Raw genomic sequence first — 26,305 nt, 5'->3', positions numbered from 1 at the left:
CATTTCGAGATTTCTTTCTCTACGTGGGTCGCGATGCTTATTTCGAAATAATTTGTCCAACGAGGTATAATTTATTCGTGTATTCTTCTTCCATTTTACGACTTTTCTTATTTTTCTCAATTTTTTTATTCGAAAAGAGTGATTTTTCACGGGATATATTGTATATATATTTCCTAAACGGCAATCTTTTTTAGTTATTACAATTGTCGAGGAATATTATTTATCTTTCGTCACACAGGTATCACGAAGTTTTTTTTGATAAATAATAATCTTTCGTATTTTATTGTATGTATATATATATATATATATATATATGTTATTACGTACATATGTATGTATGTAAGTACATTTTAAAGATATCTATAATAAAAATATCAATATAACTCGATCAATGATTTTAGTTTACTAGCATGCCGGTAAAATCCATTCTCTCTCATTCATATATCTCGAACTTGACCCCACATGACGGCCATTAGTGATAACCTCGAACGAGTGCGTCGCTTTGATTAGAGAAGCGTGCGTAACACAAGTAAATATACTCTCGTCAGTGATTAAGTGACGACTTGATAATACGCGTTCCTTTCTATCAGGCGTAAGCGATCGTGTTAAAAAAAAAAAACTCGTGTTATAATTATCTGACATGCATCACGATATTATTTTTTCCTTTATACGTTACTTTTTTCTATTTTTTTTTTTCTTTCTTTCGAGATTATTTTAATTTTCAATCAATTTCTAACTAATTTAAGAAATTATGCTATATGTTGACAATAAAATAATAGTTACGTATATTTTTAAAAAAATATTTGAATAAATTTTTACTTCATTTTATTTCAGAGTTAATTATTATAACATATTGGTAATTTTATCGATAAGTTCAAGGATATAGTTGTAATCAGATGGCTTATTAAACGAGATAAAATCTGTTTCGCTTGAAAAGATCTATAATAAATGAAATAGAAACGCTTAAAATAAATAAATTACCGCGTTTGTGCCAAATTTCCAAATTTTTTGATCTTTCAAATTTCGCTTTTAAATCGAGAAATAAAAATTTAGAAGAAAAAAAAGTGTGCCCAACGTTGATAAAAAGTTTAATTACATTTCTAAATCATTTAATTTGACAAAAATATTAAATATTCAATAGTGTTTGAATAAGCAACCGTGAAAGTATCAGTCATGGAATTTCGATTCTTCAATTACCTCGATCGATATATTATTTTAACGAACGGAAACAAAATCGTGAGAAAACCAGGCTTCCTTTGAAAACTTCATTTTCTGGAATCTCTTTATAAATATTTGTTACGGTTTCACGGTTAAGATTTAGTGAGAGATTTTTCTAATAATTTGTTATGTATATAATCTTAAGGAAATATTTATGAAATAAAGAAAGGGAAAAATTGAAATATTTATAATCAACGAGATAAGAGCGCAAAGAGAATAAAATGTTATTAAACGTTGATAAATATTACGAATGGTTCATCGATTATTCCGAATTAATATTGTTCATTTATAATTTTTATATCATTTCTAATGATTTCAATATTTATATATTATTTTAATTAAAAAAATTAATGAATGAAAGAAAATACCAATTTTTCTTTCGTGGTAAAATTTCACATACGTCGTGTATTAACGAGAATGAAAAAAATTGATATTAAGTTCAAAAATTTTCTTTTTTTTAGACACATCACTCGCTAAACAAATCACTTCATTTACTTTTATTGAAATTGTTTCTTGATTTTAATTCGTTTAGACTTAAAATTTTATTTAAATTTTATTCATTTTCTTTCAATAAAAATTTTTACTTGATTTTGTAAAATTGTTAAAAATTGTTTCAACTTTTTACTTTTGATTTTCCATGAAATAAATTGTTAATTTAATTCAGCATTTTGTGATCAAACTTTTACGATTTCCGTACTCAACATATTCTCTATTCCTTATTTAAAATTCTTCCAACTTCTGTTTCAACACTTTTTCCACGGTAGCACTTTTCTTCAATATCTTCTCCGAAGATACTTTTATTTTCATATAAAAACACTTTCCAATTTTCTATTTTTCAGGCACAAGTTCTCTTCAAATACAAACCTCTTTTAGCAAACTTTTTCTTATGCTTTTAAACTTCTTCAACTCTTTTTTCAATTTTTGCAATAGAGATCAGTATCCTCGTGAAATTACATACCAATTTTCAATTTTCAATTTTATCGATCCTTCATTTCAAATTTTATTCAATTATTATTTTACTTTTAATTTCTTTTTAAGAATTAATTTTTCTACAACTTTCCTATTTTATTCTCATAATTCTCTATTTTATATCCATTCTTGCTTTATATATACTATATTTTCCATTAAATATATCTCTCCTCCCCATCCTCTATTTTCTTTTCTTCCCTTCTTACAAATCACATTTTCATTTTCATTCTCATTCCTCCTTTCTCTTTCTCTCTTCTTCTTCTCTTCTTTCATGCCACTTTCACATCTCGTGCTCCGCATCTTTTAAATTTTACCATCCAATTTCTCAAACTGTTATATCCTCCATTCTCACTTCTCTATTTCCTTCTTTTTCTCAAATACTATTCCATTCTACACTCTCTCCCCACTTCCTCACTATTTCCTTCCTTCCTTTTACCCTTTTAAACTATCGTCCCTCACTCATCCTCCCTATCAATTGAAATCTTCATTTATTTGATTCACCGTCCCGCGTTCCAAAACGAAGAAATATTCGGACGAGGCGGCTCGTATACGCGGCCGTGTGTTCTCGAAATACACGAAAACGAGCAGTATCTGGCCCACGGGTGGCTAGGCGAAGCGGAACTAAGGCGCGTGCCTCTGGTGGATCGTCGGCCGAGCGATAGCGACGACGAGAAGTAAGTACACACACGCATCACCGGCTTGTTTCCTCTGGTTTATTTATAAACGCATTAATATTCTTGCTTTCGTGCAGCTCAATGGCATTTCCGTGTCTGTCCATTGCAGAGAGAGTCTCGATTCTTTTTCTTCTCTATTCTTTTATTATTGTAGTCTATCTATCGCTATGTAGTACTCTAGTTGAAACGTTGATGGGAATACTTATGCAAAAGTATTTGAACACGTATAAATCGTGTGTCGTAGAAATCGAGTCATAATATAATTTGTGTTTGTATCAAAGGATTTGACGAAACATTTTTTCTAAAATGTATAATGATTAAATATTAGAAATATTAGTGTTTAATGTTTCGATAATAGGAATTCAATTCATATTAAATAGAATTCAAATAATCGTTATTAATAGTAATTTTGTTTATATACATTCAAGATTTATTTATAAAAAATAGAGATTATTATCTTGTATAATAAAATAATATCTTTTATTAATTTAATTTGAATTGTTTTTTTCTTTTGAAAGGAAAAATTGTTTAATATATATAATATCTATAAATTTCGTCTTGTAAAACACTTTCTCTTAAAGTCATTAAGCACGAATCATTAAGCCTTTCTCATCCACGCTTCTGTACACACTGTGCACATACGCCATTATATTCCTTAATTATTCTGTATCTACAAAGGAATTCAATCAATATCTTATTACGTCAAGCTTCATCTTACTTCTAATTATTGCACATGCATTCTAATGCTATTTATTGCACACTTACTTCACACTTTTCATATATATCAATTAAAATTAATTATCTTCTTCAAATTAGATCTTTTTCAAAGTACCATTGTTTTAAAGAATTTCTTATTATTTTACAAATTAATTCTTCAATTCAAATAATTTACACTGATACTAAACAGAAGAATTCCAATTATATTTCAATTATAATCATGAATGATAAAGAGATAGTTTTCTTACTATTCTTACTATTCTTCTCTCCAAATAACAATTTCTTCAAAATCAATTTCATCTCTTTCATCAAAAGTAAAATTGGTTTAAATACAAACATATACAAACTCACTCAGGTATAATCTTTAAACCTCATTTATAAATATAAATTTTATCTTTATTTTATCTTATCATAATCCTTTTTAATGATTTTAACTTGTTTTATTTTTTAATTACATTAAAGATTTTTTCATCTCTTTCTGGTTTTCCTTAATACTTTTTATTACAATTTTCTCTCTACAATTTATTTTTCTCACTGTATTTTTTTTTTTTTTAATTACTTTATCTCCTTCATTGCAAAACTTAACCTTAACAATCCTACACAATTCCTCTTCTTTTTCATCATCTTTAATCATTTTGATTCAATTTTATTATAATAATTAAATTTTTCTTACAATTTGTAAATTCTTTTGTTCTTTCATCCATTAACTCTTCAACAATTCTTTCTACGTAATCCCTCTTCAATTTTTCTCCTTCGCCTTTTTCTTTCTATCTTCTTCAACTAAAAACTTTAACCTATAATTTCAATGTAATACGAATCAGAATCTTGCTACCTCCTCTTTCTGTTCTCCCTCTTAGACACTTTAGACAATCTTACATAATTCCCTTTTAATAATTTTCATTCTTCTTCAATTACCACACTTGCATCATAATTTCATTATATATGCTGAAATTTTGTTATTTTCTGTATCTTCTTTTACTTCTACTTCTGTTGTTATATTAATTTTCTTCACAGCTGACAAAGTTCTGCGCATTTCTTTCAATAGCTAAACTAGTCTCTGCTTCCTTTCCAACTCTTGCTCCTCTTGTTTTGTCACTAAGCGAGTCGAAACAATGAAAAAATGCAAAAAGAAGAAAAGATAGAAAATGAGAGACAGAAAAGAAGGGGGGGGGGGGGGAGTGCAAATGAGCTTTTACAACAGCAACGCTTCAAATTTGCGTTTCACTGTGCTGGTTTCGAGCATCCTTCAACTAGAGCGAGTAATTCGGTCGAGCGATTCTCGTTGCTCTCCTCCTCTCGTATTTCCTCCCTTATGGATGATAACAAAACACATTAATTCTAGAAAAGAAACGTGCAAAAGTGAATCTGGAGATTAACTGCTACGAATTTACTTGAATCGAATATTTCTTCTTCTGTTTTTTTTATTTTATATTTTTCCTCTATGATTTAGGTTAATGGAAAAGTTCTTTTCGTTTTTTTTTTTTTTTAAATAAATAAATCTCAGAATTTTTATAATTTTTCCAAAATAGTGATGGATTATGATAATGTTTTAACATTTAAAAAATTGGTATATGCTACGATCTTTATAGAGATCAAAAACAAATAAAAAAATTGATATATAAAAATTAATCGATTATGATTCATTTATTAAGATATAAAAACAATTTGAGACGAGACAAAGGATAGAGCTATCTCTTTCTATTATCTATATCTCGCTTCATCAAAGCAAACTTCAATTACTTACAACTTAATAAATAATTCAATCGAAATTTATACAAATTTCGTGTTTGTTTTGACTCCTACGACCTATTATTCGAAAATTCTCCACAGAATATATTAATATCCTGTATACGAAGTATTCTAATGTGAAAACTTCTACTTTTCTATTCTATCTTTCCAAAATGATTTTGAATCATTTGTAAAACGCTTAAAATGGTGTTAAATATCATTTAACGATTTTTAATAAATAATCATCAAGTTATCTGATTATTCGACGTATAATTATAATAAAATTTAATTAATTTATAGATTGTTAATTTCTTAATATTAATAATCGAAAAGCTAGAAGCTGGTTGTCTTAATATTAATGAAATATTTAATTTTTACTTTGTATTTTTGAAAGATTACTTCCATTTTATAAAATTTTTATTATTTTTTCTAAATATCAAGAGAAGTCTTTTTTAGTTCTTTTTTTTATTTGCAGAATAAACATATATATATATATTTGAATTTATCTAATTTTAATCTTGGAAATCTGAGAAAAGAAAACTTTTTACATGAAACACAGAAAAGGAAATTGACAATAGTTTCAGTCGTAATTCGGGAAAGTTACTTCTACAATGTAAGATAAAAGTACACAGAGCTTAATTCATTCTCGGAATTGTTTACTTTTAGCTGCAGTAAAACATCTCGAACGAGAGCTTATGTACCGAATCACTTTTCCAAATCTCAATCCTGTTTATTTCCTAGACGACAAATCGCCGTTCACTAAAGTTTTACAACGGACCTTGAACTTTAATGAACGGCCAAACATCTTTAAACATCGCTACATCAAAGTTTACGTAACGAATTTGATCTATCTTTAAACATCGGAAAAAAAAAAGAGAGAGAGAGATAGAATAACAAGAGTAATTTTATCGTGGAGAAATAAAATTTTAACGCATAAATATACTTTTTGAATAAATAACAATTACATTATATATCTTTGAATTTATTTCGATACGTGAACTTTGGATTATAAAAAATAAAATAAATTTCTTTAATTTGTTTCTGATACATTTTTTATATACTTTTTATATTTTTGTTGGAATATATATAAATGATAGATTAAAACTCATATTAAAGAAAAAACGATTATGTATGTACTAATAACGATGAAAAACAATAAAGCAAAAGGGAAAGGGATTACGTGAATGATAAAATTTCTAAATAGATATCTGATATACATTTTTCTCAATAGGGATCATAGGGATCATAAACTCATCGCAAATTTGTCCAACAATTTTTGAAATATTTTAATTTAATATATGAATCTTTTATATACTTTGTTTTTATTATTATAACATTTTTAATGAAATTAAAAATCTAACGATTGTATTTACTATTTTTTTAAGAATATTCGAAAAATAGAAAAAGCTCTTTTCTCTCAAAAACTATAATGTAATATTCACAAAACATTAAACATTAGCATGTGGTATATAAATGATATTTCTTCGACATGATTCTAGCAGCACAGTTTGTTTTATTTCTAGACTATCATTTCTTCAATTTATGAATCGTATAAAATTCTAATTTTTGTTTGAAACGAAAAAAAAAAAAAAAAAAAAAAAACAAACAAAAAAAAATGAAAAAAATAAATATCTAATAAAGTTGGAAATAAGTTATAATAAAATTAAATTACAATTTTTAGATAATATATAATATATTCAATAATTCATTATTGAAATAAAATTCATAAAATTAACTCAATAATTTGTATATAGATAAAGATATAATTTTATCAGAATGTTCCGAGCATATATTTCAAAGAAATAATAATTGGAAGAATAATAATAAAATAAATAGCTTGATTTATCTAAGACATTTAAAGTATTGATATATTATTTATATATTCTAGCATACAAACATTATCACATGTCCAGATACTTTTAACGGTATAAATATTCATATAAAATATTATTCAATATTGTTTTAAAATATTAATCAAATATAATAAATTCTATCAATTGATTTAAATAAAATATATGTGAAAATTGGATAAAATGGTAGAAGAACATCATCTGGAATAATTCAAATTCACCAGAAATAATAATTTTATTTAAACTACGCGCCATTTTGGTATTCAAAATATTTTCAGACGAGAATTTACTGCGCAAACGCAGCATCGACGAATCGTACCGAAGTTTCGCTGAGAAATATTTTTAAAACGGCTTATTACTGATGGACTCCTGTAAATCAACGCTGTATAAGTTAAAATTAACACCTTGACAACGTGTATGACGTACAACGTACTCTGTACCAATTGACGAATCAACTTTTAAACAACTTTCAAATATTATCTAATGACACGACATATAATTTCGAAAAGATTATAAAATTTAACTGGATATTTATTTCGAAAAATTATCCAATCAAAATATAAATTATACTATTTTATTATATCACTTTTTATACTTTCGTTTAATCGTGTAATATCTATTATAAACGAGAATTTCTATTTCTTAAAATAATAATATAATTATTTAACACTTACGAAAATATTTGAGATAAATATTAAAATAAATTATTGAAATTTTTTTAAATTAAATTTGGAGACGTGTTTCTCACTCAAATATTCAAATAGTTTTTATTCAACAACAATTAACCAAAACTATTTTCGTGCCAAACGATTTCTCATCTCATTAATTTCTCTATAATTCTTACTCGAATGAAATATTCAACTGTTATCCATAAAGAAATCAATAATGGTTCGGCGTTACAGTTCGTTGACCAACACAGCCTGTCTAATTTCAGCTTTTCTTCCTCGAAATCAAGCTTCTCCTTGTTTTCCCTGTGAGTGCACTTAAGCGACTCGACTTTGATCTCCTTGAATAATTTTCAAGACTTTGTGATTGCAACTTGTCGAACTTCTCTCGGCAATTTTGTTTTAAAAGCGATGAGAGAAAAATTTAAATAATATTGCAATTTCTTTTCCTCTAGTTTGTAAAGTATGCACGAAGAAAATAAGATAAAGAACAAAGTGATAAAATCAATTTACTCTGTTGACTTTCAGATATACGATATTGTATCTTTAACATTAAAGCGGATGTCGAAAATTTAAACAGCTCATTTCTTTCCAACAAATTTTATATGACATCGTTTAAATACCATTTTATATTTGAAAGTATATATGTATTAATATAATATAATTCTTGCCTTTCTTCTTGCTATGATTTATTTCGTTCATATATTTGATTTCCTTTTTTTTTTAATCTTACTAAGCCCTAACCTCAAAAATTCATTTTGAGGTTATAAATAAAGAAAAAGGAATTTTCTTCGAATGCAAATAAAAATGAAAAAAGAGCAATAATAGTTTATATACTGAAGTATATATATGAAGATAAGAATGTTTCATCTTCGATATATATGTAGAAAGAGATGTATCGTATAAACGACATGACTCGTATAAAACAACGATGACGAAGAAGATGGCGAAGAGGAAACTTCAATAAATGTCTAAGCTCAGAATTTTCCACGTCACATCACAATTTGTATACTCTACATTTAAAAAGAAAGAAGACACAAAGAACGATATTTCGTTTCGAAAACACATCTACGAGTTTTCGCAAAACTGAAAATGTCGAACTTAAAAGATGTTATTAAAGTTTCCATATTTGACAAGATATTTTTTTTTTTTTTTTTTTTGATTTTGTAATTTCAAATTTTTATCAATCCTTTCCTAATATGTAATAAATACAATAGTTTTTAAAAAATAAATAACTTTTCAATTCCTTAAGAAATTAAATTTTGTAATTGAGAACAGAAGCAACATAATATTACAAAATTCAACCATATCGTTATTTAAACTTTTAAAACAGAACTCCTTAACAATGAATCTTGTTTTTAACTGCTTTTGATATAATGGTTAATAACGGTTTTACTATCAGCATTGAAATCAACTATATCTACAACTCTCAAAACTAAATGGGAAATATTTTTAATATTATACAAGAAATACATGGAAGAAAATTCGAAATAACGAAGATGCAACACAGCCATATAATTTTCCTATCCTAATTGTAGCGATCCATTCTAAGTGAACGTAAAATTATACGAGGCAGAAACCAACGTTTATTATAATAAACCGGTAATACCTATCATACGTCGTAAACGAGCCAGTGTGGATGGAGCATTACACCAGCAATTTTATCGTCACACGATCTTCCAAAGCCGGGCGCCCATGATCTCGACCGAGAGAAGGTGCATTCTGCTCCCTTCTGCGACTTCGTTTCCTCTCCTCTACTCTGCTCGTCCCTTTGACCAAACGACAATAATAGCTCTGACGAATCGTGTTCAGTACAGAACAGTTTGATGTTGAAAGAATAACGTTAAAAAAGTTTTTTTTCAATAATTTAGAAAGAAGATTTGTAAAGTATTGGATAAAATACATCGAAAAAAATATTGGAAAAATTTTAAAAATCGTAATTATTATACAATAAAGATGAGGAAAGTATTCGAATGATTATATATGAAAGCATTTATGTTATATACTTTGAGAATCTTTAAAATTATTTTAAAAAAGTTTCTTGAAGAATCGAATGATGTGCACAGAAATCCAAGTAGTTTTATAAATTATTATGAAAATCTTTTTGTCAACCTGAGACTGTTGTATCAATATTTTACAACTTCCTTATTATACAAACACTTCTAATCTATATTTCCTCCACCATCTTTGATATTTTTTAATTATATTCGACGCTTTAAATTCTACTTCGTTTGAAAGAGGCCATTCAACAAATATTTAATCTTTGGAAGTCTATTATGGAAGGCCGAAATCCATTAGGACGTGGTAAAGAAATAACGTAACATCCTTTATTCACCTAAATTGCCCTGAAGATTTATCAGAAGAAACCTAAACGATGATTGCATCGAGAGAAAGAAACATGGAACAAGGCGAAAAGAGGAAGCTCTTTATCGAGTTGGGACGCGAGAAAAAGGAAGATGAGAGAAAAAGTAGAAGAAAAGTCGTAGAGCAAAAGTATACGCGTATGAAAGAGCTGGAGAGAGGCTCGTTTATTTATAGAATTACAATAACGTGACTTGATAAAATGCCAGGCGACACACAGATTGCACGTGTACCACATAATATTATGGTTTGATGACTATTCACGCATGTGTAAAATACGATAGTCTAACTGCAATCGATCATTTTAAAATTTTTAATTTTTAAATCATTACAAAATACAATTTTTCTTTAATTTTACTTTGAAAGCTTGAAGAATTAACGAAGATTATTACACGCATGTTTCTGATTAATCTGAAATATCAATTTCATTGTTTCACTCTTAACTTTTGACTATTGTAATTTAAATGTGTTTTAATCAAGAATTATACGAATACGTGAAATTTGTTAGGTAAAATGTTAAATTTGATGACGTAATACAAATACATTATACGTAAGAAAATTTAAAATTGCTTAATCTAAACTTACCTTTTTGCTAGATTTGAAGACATTGCATTTAAACGTATTACTGCTACCGTCCCGAGCAATATAACTAAAAATTTTCAAGTCGTGGCTATCATGGGAGACATAGAATATCCTGTAAAACAAATAGAAGAAAAAGAAATTGCACGAATTACATATTTTCCAATTTTTTTTAAAATTATTTCAAAAAATAAAAAAACAAAATAAAAAAAATGTAACAAAATTATTGCATGCAAGTAATAAAAAATTTTTTTTTGTAATTAGAAAAATTATTTATACGTAATTCAATTAAGAATTAATCGGAAGTTGTGTAATTGGAAGGGAAGCTAAACTTGTTCTTGTAGTCAAGAATACGCAGGATGTTCCCATGAGAGAAGCGAACGATTCAGCTTACCTATATATGGGATGGTGCATCAGGTATATCTTATTCTCGTCCATCCACTGCTGTTGCTTCTTCTGTGAAAACAAAGGACAAATAACGACTCATTAATCCCATGATACGTAGGTTGGACGTATCATCTTGGATGAGGAAATTGTTGAGCTTAGAATAGCGTGTCTCGCATAGAATATAACACTTCATTGAGGAAGAAATGTTAAAAATGTACTTACAAAGTATTTGTAATGCTCGCGGCAGTAGAATGATAAATTACACGTTGAATTACAGAAGAAAAATATAAAAATTTCATTTTTAAATTTGGCTCTCATCTCATTTCCAAAATATGCACGGATACGTTTCTTTTTTTTTTTTTTTCTCCACGCAATGTTTCATTTTAGAACGCATCATTCTCGCAAAATGATAATGGATACAACGTGAGCGAATATAATCGTGGAATATACACGTATGAATAGACGCGAATACAAGAAGCCAAAAAATACGGCGCAATAAATCAGAATTGTTACAAATAATCGATATTTGAACGTTAAAATATTAGTGTACATTTTCTTACAATTGATCTGCTTAACGATAATTTTATTTTATATTCAATGCTCAAGTTACGTGATTCTCACAACTTTCTTTTTCAAAACGTTAAAATTTCATTATCCTCCAAACTTTTACTTAACAGATATTAATTCGAATATAATCGTACATCGACAAATGTAGCACGATATCATAGCGTAGATAGAGCTCAGTATTGAAAGAGGAAACTAAAAATCGTCTAAAGAAAGGAAACTAATTGCGATCGTGACGACACGCAATAGCCAAGAAACCAGTCGGATAAGTAGTACACGACAATTACCTTCTTCTTTCGAAGAGTGACTTTCAACCCGTCCACGGATACCTCCAGCGTCACTTTCTTCTTTTTGATCCCTTTGGCCTTGAACTCGTACTGGGGACAGAATAAGGCTGAAATAAACGAACCATTCCGGCCCGCGAGGGCATCCGCACGTTTAATTACAGATTATGCGAACTCACGCGGATTCTTCGCATCGCCGCCACGATCTCCACTCGGCTGGTCGGTCGAGGAACCTCCATAGAGCCGATGAACTACGAGCAAACGAACAAAGGAAATAGAATTAGAGAGAGATAGAGAGAGCGGATTACGTTCCTTTTCCATATACCGGCTGGCATATTTCGAGTTACTTTGCTTAATCCCTATACGATTTTTTTTTAATTAATTTATTGATTCGCAGGTATGCACGGAAATTAATCGATCGTTGATACGGATTTCTATCGAAACGTAAACTGGGAATTTTTAAGAACTTGTTCATTAAATTGTATATAATAGATATTCTATTATATTGTATACATGTATATAATAATATTATACAGTAGAAAATAAATAATTTGAGAATAGAAATTTCAGTGTTGATGATACAGAGAAATTCATATGAAATTTATTATTTCATTATGAGATATATAGAAATTGTAGAATCTTTTAATATTGGTTTAGACTGTTTTTTAAAGTAAATTGCAAAAGTTAAAAATATAGAATTTTATTATAGAGAATTAAAATATGAAGAATATTATAAGGAAATAAATATATCACATTTTTTTTATTATTTTATAATTAAAAAAAAAACTCGATCGAAATGGGAAACAAGATAATTTATCGAACGAATACAAGGAACATATGATTTTTGTTTTGGGAACACCAACATAGTTCGACTGGCCGGTCAGAAATTGCCCGCTAAAGATCAAAAGCAGATAATCAGAAATAGGTTTGCTAAATGTAGTGACGTGCTTCAATTCGGCCAGTGATTTATTGAACTAAATCAAGGGAAATTTTGTATCTCGTTTATAGATAGTAAGACAGAATATGAAAACATGAATAAGGAATTATCAGAATTAAAAGGAAACACATATGTAGCTAGTTCCTTTAAACGTTTTAAAATGCTAATAAAAGATCAAAAAAAATTTTCAAATGCAGTGAAAAGTTTTGTAAATAAAGTAATTAAAGGAAAAACTATCCTAATATTTTTTTCTTCATTCAAAATTATAATAAGTATAACAATCATAAGTACAATAAGTACTACGGTAAGATACACTATAAAAAATTGTTCCATGTAATAATCTATTATTATATTCTACAAATTTTCATTAAGATCAAAATCTTTGAATTAAAAAAATTTCTTATAAAATTTATATAAAAACTTTTATCGTTCTATATACGTAAATTATAAATGTACATCTTCTAAATATATCATAATATAAAATAAATTTATACGATTATAATATTTTCAGATAAAAAGAAAACGCTATGCATAGCTAAAATATATATATAATATACATATGTATTTAGAATTTTCCCATTGAAACGATGGCTTGACCACGTGTTCTGCACACGTGGTTACCTCCCACGTATCGCGCAAGAAATGATCGAGTTACTCGAATTCGAGATCGATCGCAGAGTGTAACGCAATCGACTGCTATCCCTCTTTCCCTGTCTCGTTTTAAATATTTTAACAGATACGCCAAAGAATAGCTGTTCGAAGGTGTGTTGTTCTTATTTCATAGGTGACAAGGCTATAAATATTTGTACAATATTAATTAAGAATGACATAATTTCTACATCATGAAAAAGGATTGTTATGCATTAATGATTTATTGCAAGGACGATATATATTTCTTAAGAATCTTGAATTTAAACAAAATCAAAGAAAGCTTGTTTTCTCTCTTTGAAGGATATTACATATTATATCTTTCATTATTCGAAATGCGAAATAAAGTAAAAATCCAGAAGTAAATTTAAGAAAACGGAGATCAATTGTTAGGAAAAAAGTAAATGCAAGAAGGTAGCGTTAATAAAATCTGAAACCTATATTAAAACATATAAAAAGAAGAAAAAAAGATAGGGAAAGAACTATTTCTTAATGGATGTGAAAAATATTGCATTAAATTCAATTCGATGAATAAAATAGAATAATAATAAATAATGATAAAAAAATAAAATAAGATTGAATAAATTAAATTACTGATATGTGGCTTCAAATAGTATATGGCATTGCAGAGGGCGCAATCAGCACTGGAACGCAGCGCGTAAAACCGAATGTTAAAGGGGAAGAGAACAGTTCGAGAACACCGCGAATAGCCGCGGTGTTTCCATTGCGAAGTGATCGTTTTACGAAGCTGCTTTACGAGCTTATGAACATGAAAGCTTTAACCTTTCCGAGAAACGAACGTGCACGACTCAAATAAACACGTGCACAATGACGTCACAGTCCTGTTTCTCTTTCCGTATTGCGATGTCGTGTTTCTGATCAAAAATACCCATTTTGTCGCGTTGTTGCCGCGATTGTTGCACCCATTACGCAGTCATCGATCGAAAGTTGGCTAGACCTTTCTTTACTTTTCCCATCGATCATAATACGTGAAACATACACAGGTTCATAAACAGTATAATATTCAAAGAAATGAATGAATATTGATTTTTAACGTTTCGTAGCAACGAAAACAAACTATGATACTTACTTGTGATATTTTCTTTATATGAATGATCCCTACTAGCGATTATCTATATTGGTTAGTCTATATTGGTCAACATCATTATTCAAAATTCGCGATGTTGAGAGATATAATGTCACGTGACTTTTAAAGAGCAAAGAGTTGAAAAAGGACAGACGCATGTTATAATAAATGAATTCTGATTACATCTATATTTAAAATGTAATTAATTTTCGCATTGTTTTTATTACAGACTTAAATATTGATTAGAACGATATTTTATATATTAATTTTTTTAGAACAAAATATTTTTTTAACTTTCTCAATATTTTCTAAATACTCTAAAAATAAAGTAAATTTATTTCAATATCGAATTGAAGTTTGTGTCCAAGTATTGGCAAATTTGTAATATTTTCATATACATTTGATATTTATTCTTTTGTAGCTCATTTCTAAAAATTTCTCGCAACTACGTATAATATAATTCAAATAAAATCAAGAAATATCAATTAAAAAAGTCATATATCATATATTTATTTTTTTTTTTTTAGTTAAAATTATCTTAAAAATTATCTATTAAATATTATCACTTTTTGAAAAAGAAAAACAAAATTTAATTATCTTGCCTGAAATAATAAGATTTCGGAAATCAAGAAAAATCTTTATTCAAATCATTTTTTAAATATATTTTTTTAATATCTTAAACATTAGAAATTATAAAAAAATATAAGTCTGGCAATAATTTGAACGATTTATCAATATCAATCTATACATAGGTTGTATGTCGTTCTGTGCCACGCAGATGTGCCTTTCAAAAAATAGATCGCTTCTATAATAGAATGATACTTTATATTTCTTAGAAATGATTTTATGCAGCTATTTGAACAAATTAAATTGCATATTAAATTAAAATAAAACACTCGTTTTATAAATATTTCTGGAAAGGAATCAACATGAAAGACTTCGTGATGCAATTGAACACTAGAAGATGAAAATTCGATCATCAAATCCAAAAAAAAAAACATTAAAATTTCTAAATCAAATTGTTTCAATCTAAATTAAAAGAAATCGAAATATTTGCTCTCTGTTTTAATGAAGATTGAAATATTAAACAGAGAATTTTCTACTTTGTATATACTATATTATGATTACAGAATATAATCATCCAAAGTTCCGTTAGACAATTTCTATTTCCATTCTCATTTTAACTCAGCTCAATTTTTCTCAGCCAGTCGTATTTCGAAGCTTTAATGTTCATTTCCTGCGAAATAACTATCTTGCGTTGATGTTACGACTGATTAACAATCGCAAATATATTTCAAAAAAGATATACCTCCTCTTTAGAAATTATCGTTTATATCGATACAAAAAATTTTTTACTACAATAATTTCGGAAAATATAAATCAGAATACATCATTTTTCCTCATCAATTCTTAGAATTAATTCAAATTAATCTGAAAAAAAAAATGAAAATTAAATTTTTACTTGAAATTTAAATTTTTAATCAAAATATATTGTAAATCGTTTTTAATATTCTTAAGATACTTGTTATAAATAATAATATAAATGCAACAATGAGAAAAAAGTTCAAACTCAGAATTATCAGATATGAAGAAGAGTGAAAGAAAGAAGAATCAATTGAGGAGTATGCATTTTAATCTCTTTTAAGTTATCTTTTCTCTTTTCATCTCTCAAAATATGATTCTAAAAATCTAAAATATGATAATCTTAAATCCGAATAATTTTTTATAATCTTGTTCTTGAAAATTAAAATTACAACATTTTATATATATATAAAACATTTCTTTTCTATTAGATAGCTGTAATTCATTTGATCATAATAAATTGTATCAAAAAATATTTCACATTTTACCATTCTTTCTAGTAATATTATGATTGGATTGATTGCTTTTTAGCAAGAGAGTCACTGTGTACAAGTTTTAATAGAATCCGGTTTCGAATAAATAAGGAAATTCTTTAATCATTTTCCAGTTACGTTTTCTCAGGCATTATTGTACAGGAAATAATTTAAAATTGTTTGCGCATGATTGGACTATTCATTGTTTTCATCGAAAACTTTTAAAGAAGTCATAAATACTTATCGTAAATGATAAAAAATCGGAAAAAAAAAAAAAAATCATAAATTGTATTTGCTGCAAATTCAAAATAAATTTATATTTGATACAAGGACTTTAAGATGTATGACGCACTATAGTAGCCTTCCCGATATAACGAGTTCTTAAATTAAAACAACCAATGCCAGTATCGATAGAATATGGTGACACCTAGGGTTACCTATAATCGAAACTCACAATTAAACGTTATACACGTAATACGACGACGTTTTGCTTTAGTATTGCGTGGTTTCCTTAGAAACAATCAGAAATGGTTAACAACCACGCGTTTAGACAATATTGACGTAGAAAATTGGAAAGTATTTAACGATGATTACCTTGGCATGGAAGACAATTCCACGGTGGAATGCCTCTTCACTGTGCAGTGGTATCCTCGTGTCATACTCGTCATTATGTACGAGATTATATTGCTTCTTAGAGGGCATGCTTGGCCCAACTTCATCCGATTATGCTCGTCCAGTCTAGCTGAAACATTAGTCCACGTATTATCACTCGATATTATTCTTGAATTAAAGTAAAATTTTCAATGGAAAGACGAATAATCATTTAGCCGAGAGATATTATTCTTTTTTTAATATTTTTATCGTGTGTGTATATGTATTAACAATAAAAAAAAAAAAATAATACAAAAATATTTTATAAAAAAATATAAAAATTTATAAAATGTTTTGTTAATTTCATATATTATAAATTTTGTTTATGCTTATATGAAAAAGATTTTAATTAGAAACAATTTTTTTTTTATATTGATTTGAAAATTAATAATTACTATCAATAGATTATTTAATTCTACTAGAATGTTATAGCAAGAAAAAAAATGGCATTTTATTGTGTTCTCTATGAAGTACGAATTCTTTATGAAGTATAAAATTTGTATATAGAAACTGTTAAACATTTATCATATTTGTTAAAGTAAAAACATGTATAATTATCGTGACATAAATTTTCATCTTGCTGACTAACAGACAGGAAATCGTGTAAGCTTCGACAGGAAATCAATGTCGGAAGATCTTTATGTAGCTACCTTCCTATTAATCTTCCTGACATTCTATTTAAGAGAAAAAATTTTATATCTTAAGTATATAGAAGTGATTCTATTGACGATAAAATTGAAGTGAGAGATAAAGAATATAGGTTATCCTAATGCTTTCATTCTTATTCAACTATGGCTAAATCATTTGAGATCCGAAAACTAATTTACTACACAATGATAATATAGAAAAGATAATATAGATAATATAGAAAAGATTCTTAGATTCTATTCTATAGAATATAAACAATTATAAATTCTTCTCAAATTATTGATTTGAAGTGTTATTGAAAATATATATTGTATACAATTACATGTATAATGTATATATACATAATTCTTAAATAATTTAAAGAATAATTTTGTTCGAAATAAAAAAAAAATCTAAGGATCGAATGATAGATAGAGTCTACGCATCCACATGCTGTAGCATGAACCACGTTCAAGGTCAGCTGTGAGTATGGTTGACGTTTTTTGATCGAGTTGTGCACTCGACTGAACAAAAAGTGTATGCTCGAAGCTTCAAGATAGCATCGAGGCCGATTTGCTATGCCTGTGTTCAAAGTACGAGTTTCCTTTTGATTGGTTGCCTTTCATTCATGACAAAGAATTGCCAGGTGGCTTGTCCTTTATCATGAAAACTTCTAACTTCCTTTTGATTTTGTACATATGTGCCTTTCAATATTGTTAGATTTGGAAAATAAATGACCAATTGTAGTAAAACTAAACTTATTACGTTATTATATTATAACAATAATTTTAACTTTTTTTATAAGGAAAATGATTTACAGGATCATAAATTGAATATATCTTAAAATACTGGTTAATTAATTCAATATAATCACATATTTTTTAAATTTGATAAAAAAAACAAAGGATTATTTTGAATTAAAAATTTAATCAAGAATAATGTTGTATAAATATAATAAATTAACTTTTTTTTTTTTTTTCTATTTCTTTCAATTTCTTAACAATACGACTAACAAAATTACATCTTACAAAGCCTTTTGAAAAAGAAGAAAAATGACTTCGATATAAGAATATAATTTTCTTTTGTTAAATTTAAGTCGGATAGAATAGATAGGTTCTCAATTACTCGAAATCGCGTGCGTGATTATAACTCACGGCGGATAATAATGAAAATTTAAAAATTTATTGCATTTTACACATCATCTCTTATATTCCCCTTTAATAAACCTTTAATAAATCTAATCATATCCCTCGTATTCTCGAACCCTTCGAAAACTATTACACACCTACACGAACATCTCAAAGTATATCGAAAGGATATACAGAATATAAAATAAAAATTACACTTGTTGGAGGGTTGGAAGAAATCCTAACATCTCTTGCGTGAGACTATGAGAAATAAAACTTCGAGGGGAGGAACGATTCCGCAAGGTAAACGAGAAAGAAAGAAAAAGAAGAGAGAAAAGGGCAAAGAAGTCTAGTGTATCAATCGTACAATCCACTTGCCAAGATTTTATCATGGCGGTAATTCCATTAGCCTCTCGCGAGAACAAAATCATGCTCGACTGCGCTGCCTCTAGACCAATTATATGGCACGTGCAGCATGTTGCACTTAAATTGCTAACAGCCAGAGAAAATAAAAAAAAAAAATATATATATATATATATATAGTGAAATCTTTATATTCATCATTAAAAAAATTTTATTTTAACTTTCAGCAATCACTATCAACACTTCTCAATAAATTTTAAATTTTTATTCATTTATTGATTCAAATTATGCTGAAAATTAATTATTTCCTTTTTTTCATTATTTTTTTTATAAAAAAAAAATTAATTTTAATATTCGTCTAATTCAATATTCAATATTTTTCAGAAACAGATTAATAATAAATATAAAAATTCCACCGTATATATGTATGTAACATATGCATATAATACAATATAATGTAATGAGGATACATATCGTAGATTATTAAATATTAATATTATATCATAATATTAAAGAAAAAAATATATTGAATTAAAATTCATTGAATTCACGTTAAAGATCATTATAATAGATAATTAGATATATAAATTTTGCAAGTGTCAAGATAAAAAACACTGATTGAAAAAGTGAAATCACGGAAGTTACATAAATTCATTAAAATTTTTTCACATATAAATATTTCTAAATCAAGAGATTAAAAAGAATTCAAAATAATTTACACTGCTTTTAATTATCTCAGAAAATTATATAAATGAAAACAAATAAGAATTTAAAAGAATTCAAGCATAAAAATTGATAAACACGATAAAAAAAATAAATTATCTTTGATAATTTTCTTCATTAAATATTCTACTTTTCTAATAATAATTTTATAGTCACATCCACATTATAGAAAGTCTTGAAAACCATAGGGATGAAATGAAGGAAAAAACAAAAACGCAAGAGAGCAAAGGTAAAGAAAAAACCTAGAATCTTATAAGATAGGCCGTGGTTATTTTTCAAACTGGAATTATTCGGTTGACTGGGTCCGTTTGTAAACGAATTTACAGACCACGTAAGGCCATCTAGCGATTTTCCTACATATGGCACCTACGACTTTATCTAAGTTTCTTCTATACGATTAGCAAAGAAATATACATGTATCTACTTGTACATGTATATATATTTCGAATTTGCAAATTTATCAAAGTACATTAATTATTTTATTCTATTAATGAAACGCAAATATTATTAGGACAGAGAAAAAAAGCAAAGGATAAATATGTGTATATATATTATAGAAATAGTAGGCTTAAGTGAAATTTTTTTCATTCTTTTTTAATAAATTATTCAATAATTTTTTTCTTTATATTTAATATATTGTTTTGAATTGGTAGATAAATACTGAATATTGAAATATAAAAGAAAATATTCTCTACTTTCTAAAAGTTTTATTTCGGTAAAAAATTTTTAACAACAAAGTTTTATGAATTACAGGAACAGATTAAGGAAAGCCGTTGAAATAGGAAGCAATTTTATTATATTCATTTTATCCACAGACGAAAGAAAAGAAACCATAACAGTTTCTAACACTATCTCTGACTAGAAACTATTTCTTGGAAAGGACTGTCTAAGTTTATTTCTTAGAAGAAAACGATTGGAATTTGTTACGAATTTGATTATCTAAATAAAACGCCTATTCAATTTTTGTACAGAAAAGTTAAAAAGAAAATAAAAAAAGATAATGAATAATATTAATCAATATTGATCAATTTTTAAATTTTTGTAACATTTACTAATTAACAATCTCCTGTTTAAAATATTCATGATAAATATTAAAACTAATATAAATAAATAAATTTAAGATATCTATCATTATTTAACTGTTATCATCATAAATATATAAAGTTGCATAATCATCAAAATCATAATCATCAAATGTGTTATTAGATATCTTCCACAGAAAATCTGAATTAAAATTTACGAAGAAAATATAATTTGCATTAAATGTTCACTTTTTTCTCCGTCATAGCATTTAGCATGAATGAACATTTAATACTCATACATAATAAATAGTAATTTTAAGAAAGTTATAGATTCGTAGAACGTATTATCACGTTTATTTTTAATAAATTATTTTTTATTAAATTTCTTTACATATATATAAATTAATTTTTGGAATTAATTATATCTTAAATATGTCTTAATATAAAGTAATAAAAAAAAATTATAAAAAACTTTGAAAGAGATGATAATTAAAGGAATAGATAGTTATACGAAACAGAGAGTTCAAATATCGTCGAAGGATGCAACTTTGTGCACACCTGAATTAAGCTAGCGTTCACACAGCGCGATTGAACAAAGAGACTGTTCATATAGCTGCAACTCGCATCCACCTATGGCAGCAATAACTATGGAACGGTAAACGCGTATTGCATACAATTTCGTCTCTCTGATTTGCTATAATGCAACATCCACTGTGAATAACATCCGAAAAGAAAACACAATTTTTTGCGTATAATTTTTATATATAAAACCGATGAAATTTCTCATTAATTTTTCAAAATAATCACGAAAAATTACATAAAACAATATTACTAAAAATAAAATATATAATATATATATATATAATATTAAAAATAAAAATAAATAAATAAATTTGCTTGATAAGTAGATTATGAACCCATTGGAAACTGAGTCAAAGTGGAGGATCTCATTTAGCCACCCCACGTGCTATTAAACGCGTTTTACGGCCTGTGAGCATGTATCCCGCTACTTTCGCACGAGTCATTAATTTCAGTGCGAAATCCATTGGTTTTCATGATTTATAGCGCGATATATGTTTCTTATTGGAAAGGCGCAGAAAGGAGAACTGAAAACAAAACAGCGCGAAAAAAAATTGAAAACCAAATATGTATAATTTTTATTGTGAGACTTCTATTTAAATTATTCAAAAGAAATCGATACATGTTCGGATTTAAATCCACGCATATTGAGAAACATTAATAATCAAAAGAATTCTTTAAAATTTTTATAATTAATCATTAATTCAATTAAATTATGAAAACTTGTTGGAAATAAAAAGATATCAAATTATGACAATAAGAGGATTTTAGTTAGAAGATAAATACTAATTAATACTAAAATAGAATAAATTTAATCTTTTTTGTTCGTTTTTTACTTGGAGAACGGGTAAAATTCATCAATTAAGTTTTATGTGTAAGTGAATATCGATATTCTCATTAATAAAAATCTTACCTGCTAGCTGATTGGACGATCGAAGCCAGATAGTCCTCATTAACCGGTTCGATTCGTGCTCTTGGCAAGAACGACCGAGATACGGTCCTTGCCCAAAAATCGGCTTCCTTTGTGAATGCAGCTTAACGGTGGAAGGCAGGCCAGTCAGCCAGGAGAAATATGCACACATTCAGGTCCCGTCGTTTGTGAAGAACCAACACTGATGCCCCATGGCGCGATTGTACACTAATACACAGAGCCACCGACCTCTCTCTTCTTTGAAACAGATGACAGAATGAGTCGGTTAATGTAACTCACGAGATATTCTACAGGAACACCTTTATATCGCGATTTTATTCGACGCAGTGCGACCACTTGATCATCATGCATGTATGTACTACCAACTCCATTGGCTTTACTCTCTTCTTCTTTCTTCTTTCGTCCTTTCCTTTTCTTTTTCCCCTTGGTCGTTGTTCTTTTCACGGTGAACGCGAGAACTCGTAAGCCTCTTTGGTACGCGAACCGAGATGACCGCGTGCTAATTCAAACTATTCAGAGAAAGGAAACGACAACATACAACTTCACCGATGGAATGTGCAAAATAAGGAAGGGATGCGGACATCATTTGAATTGCACCACTATCTGTCCATTTCTTAATAACGCTGAATGTACGATACACTTTATAGACCACGTTTATCTCACCATGTTTTTCGATTCTTTGTTCTATTTGATGATTTTCGTTTTATAGTTTTGCACAACACTTAAAACATTTCTTGATGCATTGCATTTTTCACTGTTCTGATTGTCCGATCACAAGAAACAAGCGCGCGCTTTGAATATATATCATACCCGCCGTGTGAAATCGTGATACGAACAGCCCTCCGAGGATCGTGCAAATCTCCCCCACTGTCGACGCAACCGGCATCACACTGAAAACCGGCTGGCTCAAGTATTGCTCTCGAGCATGAAGCGGGAATGTAATCAGAGAGCAATGACATCTATTGAGAAAATAAGAAAACGTATTGTCGATAATATCATGTGACAAGTCAATATCTTTTATGCTTAAATATCGAATAATCAATTTATAAAAATAAATTGATAAAATTTTTAAAATAAAACAAAAATAAAATGAATAAAAATGTACAATTAAACAAAAAATTAAAATTTCGTAAAAATGAAATTTTTTTATTAATATATAAACTTATTATATATATGTCATTTGAGAATGATTGAAATATTTTGATAAGAAAATATAATTTTAAGATAAAAATTTGAAATTTTACTATTACAAAATGAAAAAATAAAATAAACAATAAAATGTAAATAAAAAATAAGTCAAATAAATTGAACTATATGATCGCCAATCTAGATTATAAATAGTTTATGTTTTTCAAATATAAATGTTATGCACAAGCTCAAAGAAAATTATTTGACATACTGTAGCATAAGTAAGATAGAAAAGAAGTGAAAAAAAAATTAGAAAAATGAATATCGTTACTTGTATCGCACCTATTAATATTGCCGTTGTAAAATATTGTATGTATTTTTTTTTATTCTTTTTATTGGTAATTATATATAAATATTATTTATTATATAGGTCAAATTAGATAAATTGAATAATGTCAGAATTTATTTGCAATATTTAGTACTTATTTATTTAAATAATCGCTTTTTTAAGATTTAAATTAATAATAATAATAAAATATTTTATTTTTTTTTTTATAAAATCTTATTTTTATTTTCCTATTAATTGTTTTTATGTATGGAGAAAATAACGTAGACATTCGAAATATTATAGAAGTATATGTTACATATATATCATTGAAATGTATATGACTTCCTTGATTATTTGAATTTGAATAGAATTTTTTAAAACTATATAATGTAATTTTTTTACAGGGGGTAAAAGAGATGAAACATTAATATTGCCAGCAAATGATTCCATTAGCGCTACTTTAGATACTGATCATGTAAAAATTATTAATATTCAATAAGATAAAATATAAGTAATATATTTTAATTACTTATTTTAAATTTTAGTTATGTGCAAAAACTACTGTGATGATTAGTCCAAATTTTAAACACGATCGTATATGGTTAAATGGACGGTAAATAAAAAAATTTGTTACAAAAAATTTTAAAAATAAAAATACGAATTAAAAGTATTTTAAAATATTATAAATTTAATATTTCAGAGAAGAAGATATTAAGAATATTAGATTGCAAAACTGTTTAACAGAAAGTATGTAATTATATTAAAATTCTGAAATTTTTTACAGAAAATAAAATGTATTATATTTTAGTTAGAAAAAGGACAGGAAATTCCAATCATATGGATCAATGGAAAATTCATATTTGTTCAGAAAATAATTTTCCAACTTCAGCTGGTTTAGCTTCCAGTGCTGCAGGTTATGCCTGTCTTGTAATAGCTCTTGCTAAATTATATGATGTAAAGGTATTTCAAAATAAACAAATAAATAATTATAAATTTTATAATACGTAAAGTTAATTGAATTTTATGTGTTTTAATATTAATTTCTAGGGTGATATTACTGCAATAGCTCGTATTGGTTCTGGATCAGCATGTCGTAGTATTTTAGGAGGTTTTGTAAGGTGGTATATGGGTTCTCAAACAGATGGGACTGATAGTATAGCAAAACAAATTGTACCTGCCAGTTATTGGCCAGAAATGAGAATTTTAATATTAGTTGTAAGTATTATTTTTGATTTTTTTACTTTTTATATTATGTTTTTCATTATATTTAATATTCTGTAATAGGTAAATGAAGCAAAGAAAAATGTTTCCAGTGCAATTGGAATGAAAAGAGGTATGGAAACATCTGATTTTCTGAATTTTAGAGTAAAACATATTGTTCCTGATAGAGTGAAAAGTATTGAACAGGCTATTATACAAAAAGATTTTAAAACATTTGCTGAACATACAATGAGAGATTCAAATCAAATGCATGCAGCTTGTTTAGATACATATCCACCATGTGTCTATATGAATGATATTTCACATGCTATTGTTGATTTGATTCATGCTTATAATGAAACTGTGAAAGAAATAAAGGTATTAGTTTTCAAGTTTTTTTCAAGTTTTTAATAAATCAATAAATAATAATATATAATAAGATATTAAAACGTATATTAAAATTTTGATAAAAATATATATTTATTCATTTTAGGTTGCATATACTTTTGATGCAGGACCAAATGCAACTCTGTACCTTTTAGAAGAAAATGTAACAGAATTTTTAGGAGTATTAGATTATTTTTTCCCTATAGCAACTAATTTAGAGGAATATAGGAAAGGTTTACCTGTTAAAAAAGTTGTACATTCACTAGTAAATATTGTCATCTTTGTGTAATAATCATATCTTTGATTAATAATCATATATTTGATGCATGATTAATAACATTTAATTTTGTTTTAGGAACTATTCAATAATATTAATGTAAGAAAACAAGCTCCAGGATGTTTCAAATATATTATTTATACTAAAATCAGTGATGGTCCTAAATATTTAAATAATTCTAAGGATCATCTTTTAAATAAAGAAGGATTACCTATTAATCTAATTTAAAGTATTTTAAAAAGTATTTTAATTTATTATAATTTATATAGGGATATATAGGGATATAATTTTAATTTATAAGGGATAATATTTATTACGGTAAAAAATAAATTACTACTATTTATATCTATATTTGCATTTTTTGGTTTTATTTTAATTATTTTATATCATAAATAAAAATTGAAACTTATGTATATATATAAATAGGATAGAGTATCTTGAATATCTTTATAATTTTTA

At 27.1% G+C, this 26,305-nt stretch overlaps 2 protein-coding genes and 1 long non-coding RNA gene across 6 annotated transcripts in view; 2 read left to right on the top strand and 1 right to left on the bottom strand.

Moving 5' to 3' along the window:
- Window positions 1-23,418, bottom strand: part of LOC100871613 (carboxyl-terminal PDZ ligand of neuronal nitric oxide synthase protein) — a 30,116-nt gene extending 6,698 nt beyond the window's left edge. The window contains exons 1-6 of one of the 2 annotated variants that reach the window (XM_003693449.4): window positions 22,509-23,418; window positions 17,098-17,245; window positions 12,176-12,247; window positions 12,000-12,089; window positions 11,156-11,217; window positions 10,768-10,876 (exon numbers count right to left, since the gene is read on the bottom strand). In XM_003693449.4, the coding sequence (XP_003693497.4) occupies window positions 10,768-10,876; window positions 11,156-11,217; window positions 12,000-12,089; window positions 12,176-12,247; window positions 17,098-17,205 (441 nt within the window). In that variant the 5' untranslated portion in view covers window positions 17,206-17,245; window positions 22,509-23,418. The remainder of the gene's footprint in view (window positions 1-10,767; window positions 10,877-11,155; window positions 11,218-11,999; window positions 12,090-12,175; window positions 12,248-17,097; window positions 17,246-22,508) is intronic. The other variant, XM_086912699.1, reaches the window with a different exon arrangement.
- LOC147656937 (uncharacterized) lies at window positions 2,746-21,004 on the top strand. 2 transcript variants are annotated; one of them, XR_015293454.1, is made up of 2 exons: window positions 2,746-2,861; window positions 20,748-21,004. It is a non-coding gene; the product is annotated as an uncharacterized LOC147656937 (long non-coding RNA). The 2 variants fall into 2 exon arrangements; XR_015293453.1 differs by lacking the exon at window positions 20,748-21,004 and adding an exon at window positions 2,939-3,456 and having other exon boundaries at window positions 2,805-2,861.
- Window positions 23,419-23,854: 436 nt separating the features above from the next.
- Mvd (mevalonate diphosphate decarboxylase) lies at window positions 23,855-26,195 on the top strand. 2 transcript variants are annotated; one of them, XM_003693599.4, is made up of 9 exons: window positions 23,855-24,023; window positions 24,387-24,457; window positions 24,528-24,595; window positions 24,683-24,729; window positions 24,791-24,942; window positions 25,030-25,197; window positions 25,267-25,560; window positions 25,676-25,834; window positions 25,925-26,195. In XM_003693599.4, the coding sequence occupies exons 1-9, from the start codon at window positions 23,972-23,974 to the stop codon at window positions 26,072-26,074; spliced, it is 1,161 nt and encodes a 386-aa protein (XP_003693647.1). In that variant the 5' UTR covers window positions 23,855-23,971; the 3' UTR covers window positions 26,075-26,195. The 2 variants fall into 2 exon arrangements, with proteins under 2 accessions (XP_003693647.1, XP_086768828.1); XM_086912702.1 differs by having other exon boundaries at window positions 23,855-24,052.
- The last annotated feature ends 110 nt before the right edge of the window (window positions 26,196-26,305 follow it).

The sequence above is a fragment of the Apis florea genome, unplaced genomic scaffold (genome assembly GCF_048593485.1).
Source record: "Apis florea isolate Af1SG1 unplaced genomic scaffold, ASM4859348v1 contig_3493_pilon, whole genome shotgun sequence".
In the NCBI taxonomy this organism is placed as follows: domain Eukaryota; kingdom Metazoa; phylum Arthropoda; class Insecta; order Hymenoptera; family Apidae; genus Apis; species Apis florea.
The sequence above is the reverse complement of the archived record's forward strand: the minus strand, read 5'-3'. Positions and strand labels throughout refer to the sequence as shown.

Coding starts and splice junctions, on each gene's coding strand:
- Mvd (XM_003693599.4), top strand. CDS start 23,972: ATGAATATCGTTACTTGTATCGCACCTATTAATATTGCCGTTGTAAAA. Junction 24,024..24,386: donor TATTGCCGTTGTAAAATATT/GTATGTATTTTT, acceptor ATTTTTTTACAG/GGGGTAAAAGAGATGAAACA. Junction 25,561..25,675: donor AAACTGTGAAAGAAATAAAG/GTATTAGTTTTC, acceptor TATTCATTTTAG/GTTGCATATACTTTTGATGC.